Below are 11,344 nucleotides of genomic sequence, written 5' to 3' on the forward strand. Positions count from 1 at the left end.
TTTTCCTGGGATAATTCTCACCAAGGTCACCAACACTGGGAAAGATTCTCCCTTTGAGGACCTGGGAGGACAGAATTCTTAAATGCAAAGACAGCAAGACCAAGCTAATGCTGGTGGTGATGAGTCAGGGATGTTCAGACACTGTTTACCTGTCTCTGAGTGTTGCTGGACTTTGCTCATCTCTGCAGTATCCATAACACTCTGTTCAGAGAAGTAAATTTCCCAGAAAAATTGAAAGCTCTGCAGTCCAATTATCCCCTTTGAAGAACCTGGCTTACAGGGTTCTCAAAATAAAGGCTTTGTACAATTTTTTTCTTAAATAACAACCCAACCAGGAGCTAACCCTGAAGGTCATTCAGGAGCCATGGCTGGTAGTGCAGGTGGCCTCTGATTTGGTTAACAAAACTTTCTGCGGGGGCCAGACTGGATTTGTTGGTTCCTTATGTCTCTGACTGTAATTCAAGGCTTTTATTCAGCTATAAATCCACTCATAAAGTCTGGGTCCTTGTAACCTGAGCTCTCCAGCAGTGTCAGCTTCAGTCAGCTGAGACTGTTATTGATGCACTCTTGGACCGCAGCGCTCAAGGCTGCTCCCAGCATCCCCTCAGCACCCCTGCCCTCTCCTACCCCAGACTGGGATGGGGGGTTATGTTTCATGTCACAAGGTGATAAAAAGGTGTCTGAAGCAAGGGCTGGCTGGATACCTGTGCTCTGAGGCCAGGAGGGAATCAGCTGGATTTATTTCTTAGCATGGAGAAGAAGAGTCTCAGGGGGCACCTTCTCTCTCTCTACAACTCCCTGAGAGGAGGGTGGAGCCAGGTGGGGTTTGGCCTCTTCTCCCAGGTAACAAGTGACAGGAAACTGCCTCAGACTGTGCCAGGGGAGGTTCACGTTTGACATTAGGAGGAATTTCTTCACAGAAAGGCTGGTCAGGAATTGGAATGGGCTGCCTAGGGAGGTGGTGAAGTCCCTATCCCTGGAGGTGTCCAAGGAAGGACTGGACGTGGCACTCAGTGCTCTGGGCTGGGTGACAAGGTGGGGGTCAGGCACAGGTTGGACTTGATGATCTTGGAGGTCTTTCCCAACCTTAATGATTCTGTGATCTTGTAAAATTCATTTTTGCTACAGGAATCTGTCCAAAGGCTCAACACTGAAACACTGCCCAGTAAAGGCTGGACAGGGACAGGGCACCCTGGAGCTGCAGTGGGAGGAGTGGGGCCCGCTGCTGCCTTCCCTCCAGCTTTGCTCATTTTCTTCCTTTTTAAGGAAGAGAGATATTTTCAGTGCTTAATTACTAGGTTAGAGCAGAGACTGAACTACTCTCCAGACACGCAGCAACAGCAGTCTCTTGTTAAACTCCCCCACTTACACAAATGCAGTGACAGAGCTGTCCTCCCTTTGGGGCTGGGGTGGGATAAGGGATGAGTGAGGTGCCTGAGGCAGGAGTGTACCAGAGGCACAGAGAGCAATTTCAACCTTGGCACTTGTACCTTCCCACCTCCACGGTGCTGAGCTTACTGGGAAATGAGAAAACATGACCCTTTCTCTGGAAAAGTAAAAATCCAGCCTGGCTTGGGCCAGCACCCCCTCCCTCTGGCAGGAGGATAATTTGTCAGCATCATTGTGTGCAAACCTCGCTGTGGATGGACATTATTGGGGAGCACTTGTCAGATCCAAAGGGTTTGGGCAGGTACCTCTGCCCCATCTGGGCTACCTGGCAGTCAAACTGCTGTCAAGGGAATTGGGTGGTTTCTTCTAGTTAAGCACCCTCTTACTCAGGCTGTACGGGTAAAGACGTTTCCAGCCTTCTGTGTATCCCACTTGCTCCTCAAAGGCTTGGCATGTTATTTAACATAGTTAGTGATTGCCCTCTCCTGGTTGGCCTCTCTTACTGCTCCATTTCAGTGCTGCCTTTCTGGCAGAGCTCTCTTCCAAGCTTGGCGTGAAGCTCCAGGATGACTCTTCCCAGCTCCCAGCTGAATGACACACGAGGTGAACTGGATGCCCAATTTCTTTTTGCAAGCCCTGCTTCTGACCTCTTCAGAACCATCTGCTCTCCAACAGCTTGGCAACAAAATGCATGGAATTTGAAGAGAACATTTATTGCCCGAAGTGGGGTCAGTTCCCCACAGTCCCAGGCCAGGGGGTACCTGGAGGAGGTGATGCTGTGCCCTCAGCCACGGGCTCCATGTGGGGGGTGTTGCCTTTTTCTGTTTCTTTTGTTTGACACAGCTCCTGTCCAAACAACAATAACGGGATAAGTGAAAATGCCAAAGCACCAGTAAGAGAGAATTTACTGAAGAAAGAAGTATTTTCCTTTCCCTTTTTAGCTGATCTAAGAGGGGCTAAGGAAGCTCTGGGCTTCCCCAGGCACAGACACTGCCCAGGTGCTGCTGGTGACATTTTCCAGGTGTGTGCTGGAAAGAGGAAACCAAGTTTCTGGGGCAAAGCTGTGCTGCACTGGGGGTTCAGTAAGTGAGTGCTGAAGGAAAGGGGGACTCAAACTTTTGGTGAAATAAGTAAAAAGCTCATGCTACCCAGGCATTTGCTATAAGTTAAGGTCTATTAGTGCCTGGGGCTGGTGGAGGGGTACATGAGTCTGCTCTGATGCTCTATTTACATCCATCTCCTTCACCCTGATGGCAAAGGTCCCCAAAATATTTTCTGTGTTTATTTAATCAGTTTTTTACTCCTTAGATGCAGCGTCCTACCTTGGCTGGGCACAAAACCCTTCTCTGACAACACCAATTGCACCACAGCTTGTAAGGACAGCCAGTTTTGTCTTACTGAACTCACTTTGCCTTTCTCTAACCTTCCTTCACCTTGTCCAAAGTTAAATGTGACCCAAATGCCTCTGCAACCCCCAGTCCACAGCTGCCTGTGGTTAGTGTGGAGGAGCTGGGCTCTTCCTCCCAGGTGCTGCTTGTTACCTAAATGGGAAAGGAGACCTGGCCCTGCCACAGTAAGAGGGTTTCACTCCCTGCCTTTGTCCCTGTCCCCAGTTCCCCTGAACTGTGGGGGACAGTTTTAAAAGAAGCATCTTGAGGCTGGATGGGTGTTGGAGACAATGTTGGATCCAGCCTGGCTCCCTGGTGTGGGGTTTTGGGCAGCTCTGAAAGCTCAGAGCCTCCTGAGGTGGAACAAGCAGGATGGAACAGAAAAAGGTAGGATATTTTTCGCCTTCACTTTTCAAGCTGACTTGGGGACTGGGTAATTTGCAGGATAAAATGTCCTAAATAAGGTGGCAGAAGCAAGGGCTGGGTCTGGTTAATGTTTTGGTGAAAAACCTAAAGGAAAAATCTCTGGTGCACTGGCCCCTCCTGACCCTTGCTGCAGCTCCTGGGGGCAGCTGGTCTCTGCTGGGGGTTGGGGGGTCAAAATCAGGAGTTTCGAGGCAAAATGAGGAATTTCAGGGCAAAGATCCCATGCTGTAGCTATTTCTCTCCTGGCAGTGGGAGGCAGTTACCAGGTTTCCCTGGAGATGCTCGGGTGCAGGTATTTGCTTTCAGGAGTCACTTATCTGCAAGGGGATGTTATTTTAAACCTCCATTTAAGCAAGCCTGTGGTTATTTAGTCCCCTAAATCCTTTCCACCACCTCGAAAACGCCTCTCCAAGACCCCAGTTTGGCAGCTGGGGGTACAGCCTGGGGTGGGGGGCAGTGCTGGCTCTGCTGACCCGTGTCCACCCACGAACACCCACGTACTGTTTTCCAGGGTGCATAAATGATCTCCTCTTCCCTCAGCCCCAGGCACTTGGCGTGGTGCTCAAATTCCTCACGGTCAGCTGTGCTCACGCTCAGGTTCCGGGCTGGAAGAGGAGAAGCATTTGCCAGGAGTTAAATATGGACTGGTGGCCTTAGGATGGCCCTTCAGGATGTCCCTGCCCTTGCTGCCTCCTTTCCCCACCAGTGCTTGCTGTGGATGTGGTCTCTGCAGGGGTCTCTCGTGCCCATGGTGAACACACCTGAACAAAACCAGCCTTGGGTATCACTTTTTTTACTCTCCCAAACTACTCCAGTCCTGTCTGCTTTAAGGGATGGCAGAATAGACTGACATTCCTGGGGTGTTGGAAGGGTCCAAGGCTGAGTATGGAGGCAGTTTTCTACCTGTATCTTCAAACTCCCTTAATCAATGCTTTGCAGCCTGGATGGGCAATGAGGAGCCTTATCAGAGTCTAAAACTGCTTTATGAGGTTGTGGGTAGATCTGATCAGCTTTGCCTGTGCTGGCACTGCAAAGCCACGTGCTCTGCCCTGGGAGGTAAGCACTGAAACATCATGGTTGGCTTGAAAATATTGAGATTTTACAATGATATCGATGCTGAATTGTATTTGCTTCCTGTTCTTTGAATATTTATGGCCTAAGTGGGTTTGGTCTTTAACTTGTTCTTTCTGTTCTGCCCAGAGATGTGGGATTTAATGGGCTTTGTAAATGCTCCTGTGACCCCTGGAGCGCTGGTCTCAGAAAAGTTTCACTGTTGGTGAAACCAAGCTGTTGTTGTGGTTTCAGTTGATAATTTTATGTGTGTGTTTCAGTGTCACATGACAAAGTTACTTCGGGAAGGAGTTTGCATACCGTAGAGATACAGTCCCAAATACGTCCTTTCCCTCTGCAGTTGGTACTGGATGAGTAAAAGGTTTTCAGAGCTGAGGTTCATCAGTGTCCCCACAGTTTGCTGGGTCTTGGCTTGGAGAGAACAGCCACAATATTCAGATTTTTGGTGCAGCAGCAGCAACAAACCCCAGCCCAGGTGTGAACAGTGCCAGTAGCCCCTGGAATCCACCCCTCAGCAGTGTGTGAGGACAAATGTCCTGACATGGGGTGACTTATTTGGTTCTTGGTTTATTTGAATTGTGTTCCTTAAATATGGGGCCGGGGTGTGAAGGAGCCAAAGTCACCCAACTCCCGTCCTGCTTTTGGAATGTGCTGCATGGTGTGGCGTGCTGAGGCTCGGGGTATGAGGGTGTGCCTGACCCCAAGTGTCTGACCTTGCAGCTTGGGGGTCTGCAAAAACCTGGAGAAGCTGCCCCCTGCTCACAGCAGTGCTGCTGTGGCTGGGTCAGTGCAAACTGTAACCCAGGGGGTTGCAATTCCCACCCCAAATGGCTCCCCCTCTTTCCTCTGCAAGGAGGAAGCAATTCAGAATGAGAAGCTCCATTAACTCACTGAAAACTGCCATGAGTGTTCCCTCCTTTCCCCCAGGGATTGTGAAATAACTTCACAAACAAGATGGTGTTCTCCAGCGGGGGTGGGAGCAGGTTTGCTCCTGGAACAGCATTGCTCTGTGGGGTTCAGTGTGGCTGGAAGGGGGTGTGTGATCCCCTGGGTGTCCTGGTGTGGGGAGTTGTTTGGAGCCCACTGAGGCTTCAAACAGGCAAAGTGGCCCAGGAAGAAAATGCATCAGATGATGTAAAACATGGACATGGGCCCTTTGGGTGTCTCAGTCCATGGAAAAACACAGGCTGGGGGATAATGGGCGCTCACCATGCTTCACCAGTGTGGTGTTACCGGCGGCGATTTCCAAGTAGGTGAGGTTGTTAGTGAGACATTGGTCCCCCCTGGAGAGAGAGAGAGGGGTAGGGGGTGATGCCATGGGCTTGGAAAGGACCAGTGAAGACCCAACCCTGCTCCTGAGCCCACACCAGGCACCTGCCACCTCCTTCAGTGGGTTAATTGCTCTCACTGTTAAAATTAGGGCATTTCTCCTGTGCATTTTTTCTGCCTTGCCCCCACTCTTTGGTGGTGAGATGTTTTCCACCCTGAAATAACTGAAACAACAAATTGCTGCCTGTGTTGGCACAGAAAAAAATCACCCCCTGAAAGTCTGACCTGGCAAGGGAAACACCTTTTGGTGCCTGGCACAATCAGTGGCTGTGGCACTGGAGAATTCTCCTTCACAGAGGTCTTCTCCTTGCCCACAGGGCTTGGTGCCTGTGAGACCTCTGTGCCCTGCAAAATTCACCCAAACTCGGGGACTGTTGAAATAAATAATTAATTGAAGGGAGCGAGGAAGAGAAGAGATGGGAGAGGATGCACAGGGCAGCCAGGAGAGAGTCTTTTTGGAGAAATTGTGGTTGTATTTTGTACTGAAAGGCTGTGGGGCTGCAGCAGGTGGGAGGGGACGGGTTTTGGGGCAGCATCTTACGCGGCCACGTGCTGGGTGATGAGCAGCTCCCGCCCATCCGTGAGGGGCTCCACGTGCAGGTGCCCGTGGTCGATGAGCAGCATCTCCAGGAGGTGCCGGGGGAACTGGGCAGCCCCGGCCACGTACAGCCACGTCCCCAGCAGCTGTGGGGAGAGAGGGGCAGGGCGGTGAGGGCTGCTGGGTTTGCAGGGAAGAGCCGTGGGGAGGAGATTCCCACCCTCCCCGGGGCAGAATTGGTATCTCTGCGAGTTCTCTTCCTTGCACTACATTGGCAGCCAGCGGATGAAACCTTTGCACCGGGGTAAAAAAACAGGCTGCGTGTGGGGATTGGGAAAGGTGCTGGTGCCGGCTGTGGGTGCTCTGGCTGGTGCAGCAGGGTCAGGGCAGCCCAAAAAATACCCAGCCACCCCTCTTTTTTTTGGAGGTTGCTGTTGGGACTTGCTAGGGTGCCACGAGAAAACCGGGCGATTCGGGGGTGTTTTGGAAAGCAAATGTTTCACATTTGTTGCAGGTGTTTCACCCAGGGCACCTTGGCAGGTGTGCCGGGAAGGGGACAAGGTGGGGTTTCCCCCTTTCCCAGCGGACAGGGAGGCTTGGCAGAGCACCTACAAATTATTGGTAGGAGCGGGGCAGCCCCCCGGGGCTCGTGTCTCTCCTACCTTGGTGGCCGTGGCGTTGTCAGGGCTCAGGGCTCCGCAGGGGGAGGCGGCCGTGGGCAGCAGCACCGCGAGCCCGAGGGTGACCGCGATCCCGAGGGACACTGCGATCCCGGCCATGGCTCCCGAACCCCGGACAGACGGACAAGCTCGTTCGGCTCTTGCAGCCCTGCTGGGAGGGGACGGGATGTGCCCGGGGCTGCCGGCCCCGCACTGGTGATGCAACCAGCACCTTTTAGGCGCCGACGCTCGCCCTGGCCCCGGCTGCAGCAGAGGGTAGGTGTGGGCTGCTGGTGATGGGGCCGATGCAATTGCTGCATTTAAAACTTAAATCTGCCCTAAGTTTGCCCAATTCCCCCCCCCCACAAGTGGCCGCTGTAGTTGCCCCTTGCTCTGGTAATGAGGTACGGTGCAGCTCCCCCCATCTCAGGAAAAGCCCAGGGCGGCTTTGAAGAGAAGGGAACGTGTTTTTGCTGTGCCAGCCATAAAAATAGGACTGATGGGTCCCAGGAGCTCACCCCCGTGCTGCTGGACAGATCTGTAGCAGCTCCCTGATTTCCCCTCCCTGTCCCACTGCTGTCCCTGTGCAGCCGGTCTGGGCAGGACCTGCTTCTCTGGCATTATTTCTGTTTACCTTTTCCCCTCTGGTAGCAAAGCCTCCCTGAATCCCTTGGTCCGACCCTGGGCGATGGTTTTTCCCATTGTCTCCCCTTTCCCCTGCTTGGAGACACTCAGGGAAGGCACAATGTCACCTTTTGTCACCCCACCCCACTGTGACCTCTGTGCAATGTCCCAGTGCAGATGCAGCCTTGTGGGATTTGGCTTGAAAATTGAGGGTGGGATATTCAGGTGCTAAAAGTGTCGTGGTGGAGGAGATTCGAGGGGGTTGGCTGGTTTGTGTGTCTTCCCATGGGGTTGGGGCTGATGGGTTGGTGCTCACATCCCAACATCCTGAGGCTGGGATCCCCTGACACCACAGAGCTGGCGTGAGGGATGAGAATCTCTGTGCCTGCTGCCACGCCTGGCCCTGTCTGGGTTTTGTCTGGGGCTTTTCACACCTCTTGGCAGGTTTGGAGATGCAGCACCCTTGGCAGGGTGTGGAGGAGGGTGTTCTGCACATGGTGCCAAAGAGGATGGAGCAGGAGCAGCTGGTGATTGTAACACAGGGGTTTATTTTGGGTCCAGATGAGAACAGTGAAACTGGGTGTTTAATCCATGAGATAAAAACAAAGCCTGGATAGGAGGTCCTGAGGCTGCACTGAGCCTGGCTGTAGGAGGATGAGGATGGAGCAGCTGAACTGGTCCATGGGGGTTACCCCAGCTCTGAATCTGCATCACCTTCACCTGTTTTCTCCCCAGGCGGGGGACAGGCATCCTACAGGAGAGGGGAGAGTGGCTTTCAGTACCCCTCTGCCCCAAAACCACAAGGAATGGCCGGGCTGGATGCTTAGGGAGGAGGGGAGATGCACAGAGGGGAAGCTGCAGTGGGGAACAACACTTACACCTCATCCAGAACCCCATCCCAACTGGAGGCAGAAGCTGGCCTGGGGCTCACCCACCCTGGGGAGGGGTTGGTACCTTTATGGAAGTGTAGTACATGTCCTCCTCGGTGAGGCCCAGACAGTGCAGGTGGGCTTTGAACTCTTCCATGTGCTCCTTGCTCACATTGTGTGTCCGTGCTGTCAGAGGAATGGAGAAGGGGGGGAACAAAAGGGAGTTTTAGGGGTGTTTTGCTCCTGGGTGATCCCCACAGTGCAGATGTGGAGCCCACTGCCTGCCTGCCCCCATCTTTCCCCTTTCTGTATCAGAGGAAAGGGGGCTTTTTGCCCTACCTGTGAGGGTTGGGGGTGCCTGTGCCCCTTGATTTGTCCCTGGACAAGGCTTTGCCCCACATATCCAGGCAGCATCCACTCACCTGAGAGGCTCAGACTTGGTGAGTCGATGTTGATGTGATTCAGGATCAGCAGGTCCTCGTCGCTTTGGATCAGTCTGGCCATGGAAACCACCTGGTTATCATCAACTGGAAGGCATGGAGAGAGTGGGATCACCCTGTGCTGGGGCTCACCCTGGGCAGAGCTGGCAGGGGCTGCTCATCCCCTTTTATCCATGAGACTCATCCCAGCGGGGACCAGCCTGGTCCCACAGTGCTGCTGTACTCATGGTGTGGGGTGGAAGAAATTTTCCCCCCACCTCCAGACACTATTTTAGGTGTAAAAGGGCTTGTGGTGCCCAGTTCTGGGGGTCAGAAGCAGGAGAGTCCCAGGTGCATCCCCTCCCCGTGCTCTGACTGGGCCTCACCATGCACCAGGGTGGAGTTCTCTTGCAAGACCTGGACCTTGCTGTTCCTCACCACACACGTCTCGTTCCTGTGGGGCAGAGAGGTCAGATGGAGCAAACGTCCCTGTCAAGCCTGAGGGACTTGGAACTTGAGTGAGACTGCAGAACTTAAATAAAGGTGGCATAGCTGCTCTCCAGTCCCAAATTTGAAAGGGTGCCTCAGCCCAGGGGATGGCACCAGCAGGTAGAAATGCCCCTGGGGTTGGGGGAGCTTGGTGAGGGGATGAATGCCTGTCCTTACAGTCTTATGAATTCGGTGATGTTGAGCTCGTCCTCGTGGCTGCCAGGGGAGAAGGAAAAAGCCGAGAATTTTGCTGCTCTTAACTCTGGCAGGTGAGGGGGGTGCCTGGTGGCACCGATGATGTAGAACCATTGTCCCAGGAGCTGCAGAGGGGAGGGAAGTGGGGAAGGTTGGGGCAGCCACACCAGGTTCACCCACGGGCACCACGTGAGTGAAAAGCAGATGCTGTGTCCTGCCATCCCACTGCCACGAGGACCCCTGGTAGGTGACCACCCTGGGGCAGGATCCAGTCTGGGTGAGGGGTTTTATCCCCTGAGTTTTGTCCCCTCTCTGCCAAAGTGCTGCTGCAGCTCCCAGGATGGCTAGTTCTTTCTGTGGTGGTGTCCCTCCTGCTCAGTGCCCAGTTCTCATTGCTTTCCTCCCATTAAACACTCCCAAGGGACTAAATACTGTTTATGCAGTGAAGAGTTTGCGGATGGAGGCTCGTGACCTGAGTCACCACCACTTGAAGAACTTAAAACAGAGTGACAAGGCACTGGGATGGTGGTGCCCAGCCTGGCTGGCACGAGGAGATGGAAGCAGGAGCCTCCAAAAGTGCCTGCTCATGAGATTATGGGTGCAGAGCTGTAAGGCTTCACCCCTTCCCTGTGCCCCGGTACAGCTGTCTGGATTTTTTTTTTAAGAAAAGCAGCATGGATAGCCAGCCAGATAAGCATAGAGCTGATGAGTCTATAACCTCTTCCTGGACCTGTAAGGGCTAGGAATGCTGACAGGAAAGGGGAGGGCAGGGCTTACCCTGGGGATGGTGGTGTTGTCGAAGGTGATCGGGACGAGCGGGGCGCAGCTGGGGGGCTCGATGGCTAGGGCTAGGGGCAGCCCCAGGAGGAGGGTGAGGGTGGCCAGCATCTTCTGGCCAGCTGGGAGGATGCTCCTGCTCTGCCAGGCTGTTGATCAGCTCTGTCCCTTATATACAGCTGCCAGCAACGCTGGACATTCCCAGCACCAACGTGCCTGTTGCGCTGCTGGGCTGTTTGCTCAAGCATGAAGCAATAGCAGGTGGAGGAAATTCAACTTGCAAAATCTTGGATTTCTCCAACAGAAGAAGATGAGAAAACCCCACCACCATAACGCTTCACCAATGCAGGCTTTTTTTTCCCCTCGGAAACTGCAACTAATTTTGTGGGTGTGGAGCACTTGGCAGCTCCAGGTGTGTTTGGAGGCCTTGAGGGCACTGAGGGGACCTGGGTGTGGCTTCCCTCCAGAGGGCAAATAAACCTCCACAGAGGTGGATGGGTGGTGGTTGTTGACCCCTAGGCTTCAGTTCACACTGGCCTTGCTCCCTGCCAGGGCACGGGGCTGGCACAGGGGTTCACATGTGCTCTTGGGGGGCAGATGCTGGGGGGGATTCCGTGGGGAATGGGGCCTTGGGTACGAGGCAGGAGACCCACCAGTGCAGTGGGCTCAGGCTTTTAACAAACTACATAAATTACAACTTCTTCAAATGCAGAATCTCCTCATTTAACAGTGCCTTAGAGCTCCTCTAATGTCAGCTTTGTATTTAAGTGTGGTGAATGATTTATTAGATGTGTTTGCTTTAGCCCTGATCGCAGCGCGGTTGAGGACTGGCAGCTCGTGTGAGGGACAGCCCCAGCCCAGATGGGTTTTAGTGCCAAAGCTGACCTGGTGCCATCACCCAGCACCTCATTGTGCCCTGGGATGTCCCAGCACTGCTGGGAAAGGGCACAGCAGTGGGTGAGCAAACACAGCTCAGCCCCTTCCCGCTGCTCCTGTCGCAACCGGGACCAGCCAAGGCAGCATCTGTGGTGCAGCATAACTGGGTTTTTCCCTTCTCACCCTCTTTTCCTCCCTCTTTTTGCCCCTTCATGTTGCCTTTTCTTTCCCCTTTTCCTTTTTTCCCCCCTTTCTTCCCGGCCTCACAATTTCCCTTACAGTTTGTTTCCCTTAC

The 11,344-nt window shown here is 53.5% G+C and overlaps 2 protein-coding genes across 2 annotated transcripts; both read right to left on the reverse strand.

The window, feature by feature from the left end:
* Nucleotides 1-2,081: 2,081 nt before the first annotated feature.
* Nucleotides 2,082-7,309, reverse strand: LOC113950370 (alpha-1-acid glycoprotein-like). Its single transcript, XM_027650152.1, has 6 exons — nucleotides 6,804-7,309; nucleotides 6,145-6,287; nucleotides 5,484-5,557; nucleotides 4,575-4,685; nucleotides 3,705-3,808; nucleotides 2,082-2,235 (listed from the first exon to the last, which is right to left on the reverse strand). Exons 1-6 carry the CDS (start codon nucleotides 6,918-6,920, stop codon nucleotides 2,119-2,121), a joined length of 666 nt encoding a protein of 221 aa, XP_027505953.1. The 5' UTR covers nucleotides 6,921-7,309; the 3' UTR covers nucleotides 2,082-2,118.
* Nucleotides 7,310-7,955: 646 nt separating this feature from the next.
* Nucleotides 7,956-10,335, reverse strand: LOC113950371 (alpha-1-acid glycoprotein 1-like). The gene is made up of 6 exons (XM_027650153.1): nucleotides 10,174-10,335; nucleotides 9,379-9,521; nucleotides 9,099-9,166; nucleotides 8,716-8,820; nucleotides 8,379-8,479; nucleotides 7,956-8,175 (listed from the first exon to the last, which is right to left on the reverse strand). Exons 1-6 carry the CDS (start codon nucleotides 10,282-10,284, stop codon nucleotides 8,113-8,115), a joined length of 591 nt encoding a protein of 196 aa, XP_027505954.1. The 5' UTR covers nucleotides 10,285-10,335; the 3' UTR covers nucleotides 7,956-8,112.
* Nucleotides 10,336-11,344: the final 1,009 nt, after the last annotated feature.

The sequence above is a fragment of the Corapipo altera genome, unplaced genomic scaffold (genome assembly GCF_003945725.1).
Source record: "Corapipo altera isolate COAL_440 unplaced genomic scaffold, ASM394572v1 268, whole genome shotgun sequence".
Lineage (NCBI taxonomy): Eukaryota > Metazoa > Chordata > Aves > Passeriformes > Pipridae > Corapipo > Corapipo altera.

Bases quoted from the DNA above. Each gene is read 5' to 3' on its own strand.
- LOC113950371 (XM_027650153.1), bottom strand. From the start codon at position 10,284: ATGCTGGCCACCCTCACCCTCCTCCTGGGGCTGCCCCTAGCCCTAGCC. The intron at 8,821-9,098 runs GTGAGGCCCAGT...CATGCCTTCCAG, and splicing joins GAACTCCACCCTGGTGCATG to TTGATGATAACCAGGTGGTT. The intron at 8,480-8,715 runs GTGAGTGGATGC...TTCCTCTGACAG, and splicing joins ACCAAGTCTGAGCCTCTCAG to CACGGACACACAATGTGAGC.
- LOC113950370 (XM_027650152.1), bottom strand. From the start codon at position 6,920: ATGGCCGGGATCGCAGTGTCCCTCGGGATCGCGGTCACCCTCGGGCTC. The intron at 6,288-6,803 runs GTAGGAGAGACA...CTCTCCCCACAG, and splicing joins ACAACGCCACGGCCACCAAG to CTGCTGGGGACGTGGCTGTA. The intron at 3,809-4,574 runs GTATGCAAACTC...CTCCTCTTCCAG, and splicing joins TTTGGGACTGTATCTCTACG to CCCGGAACCTGAGCGTGAGC.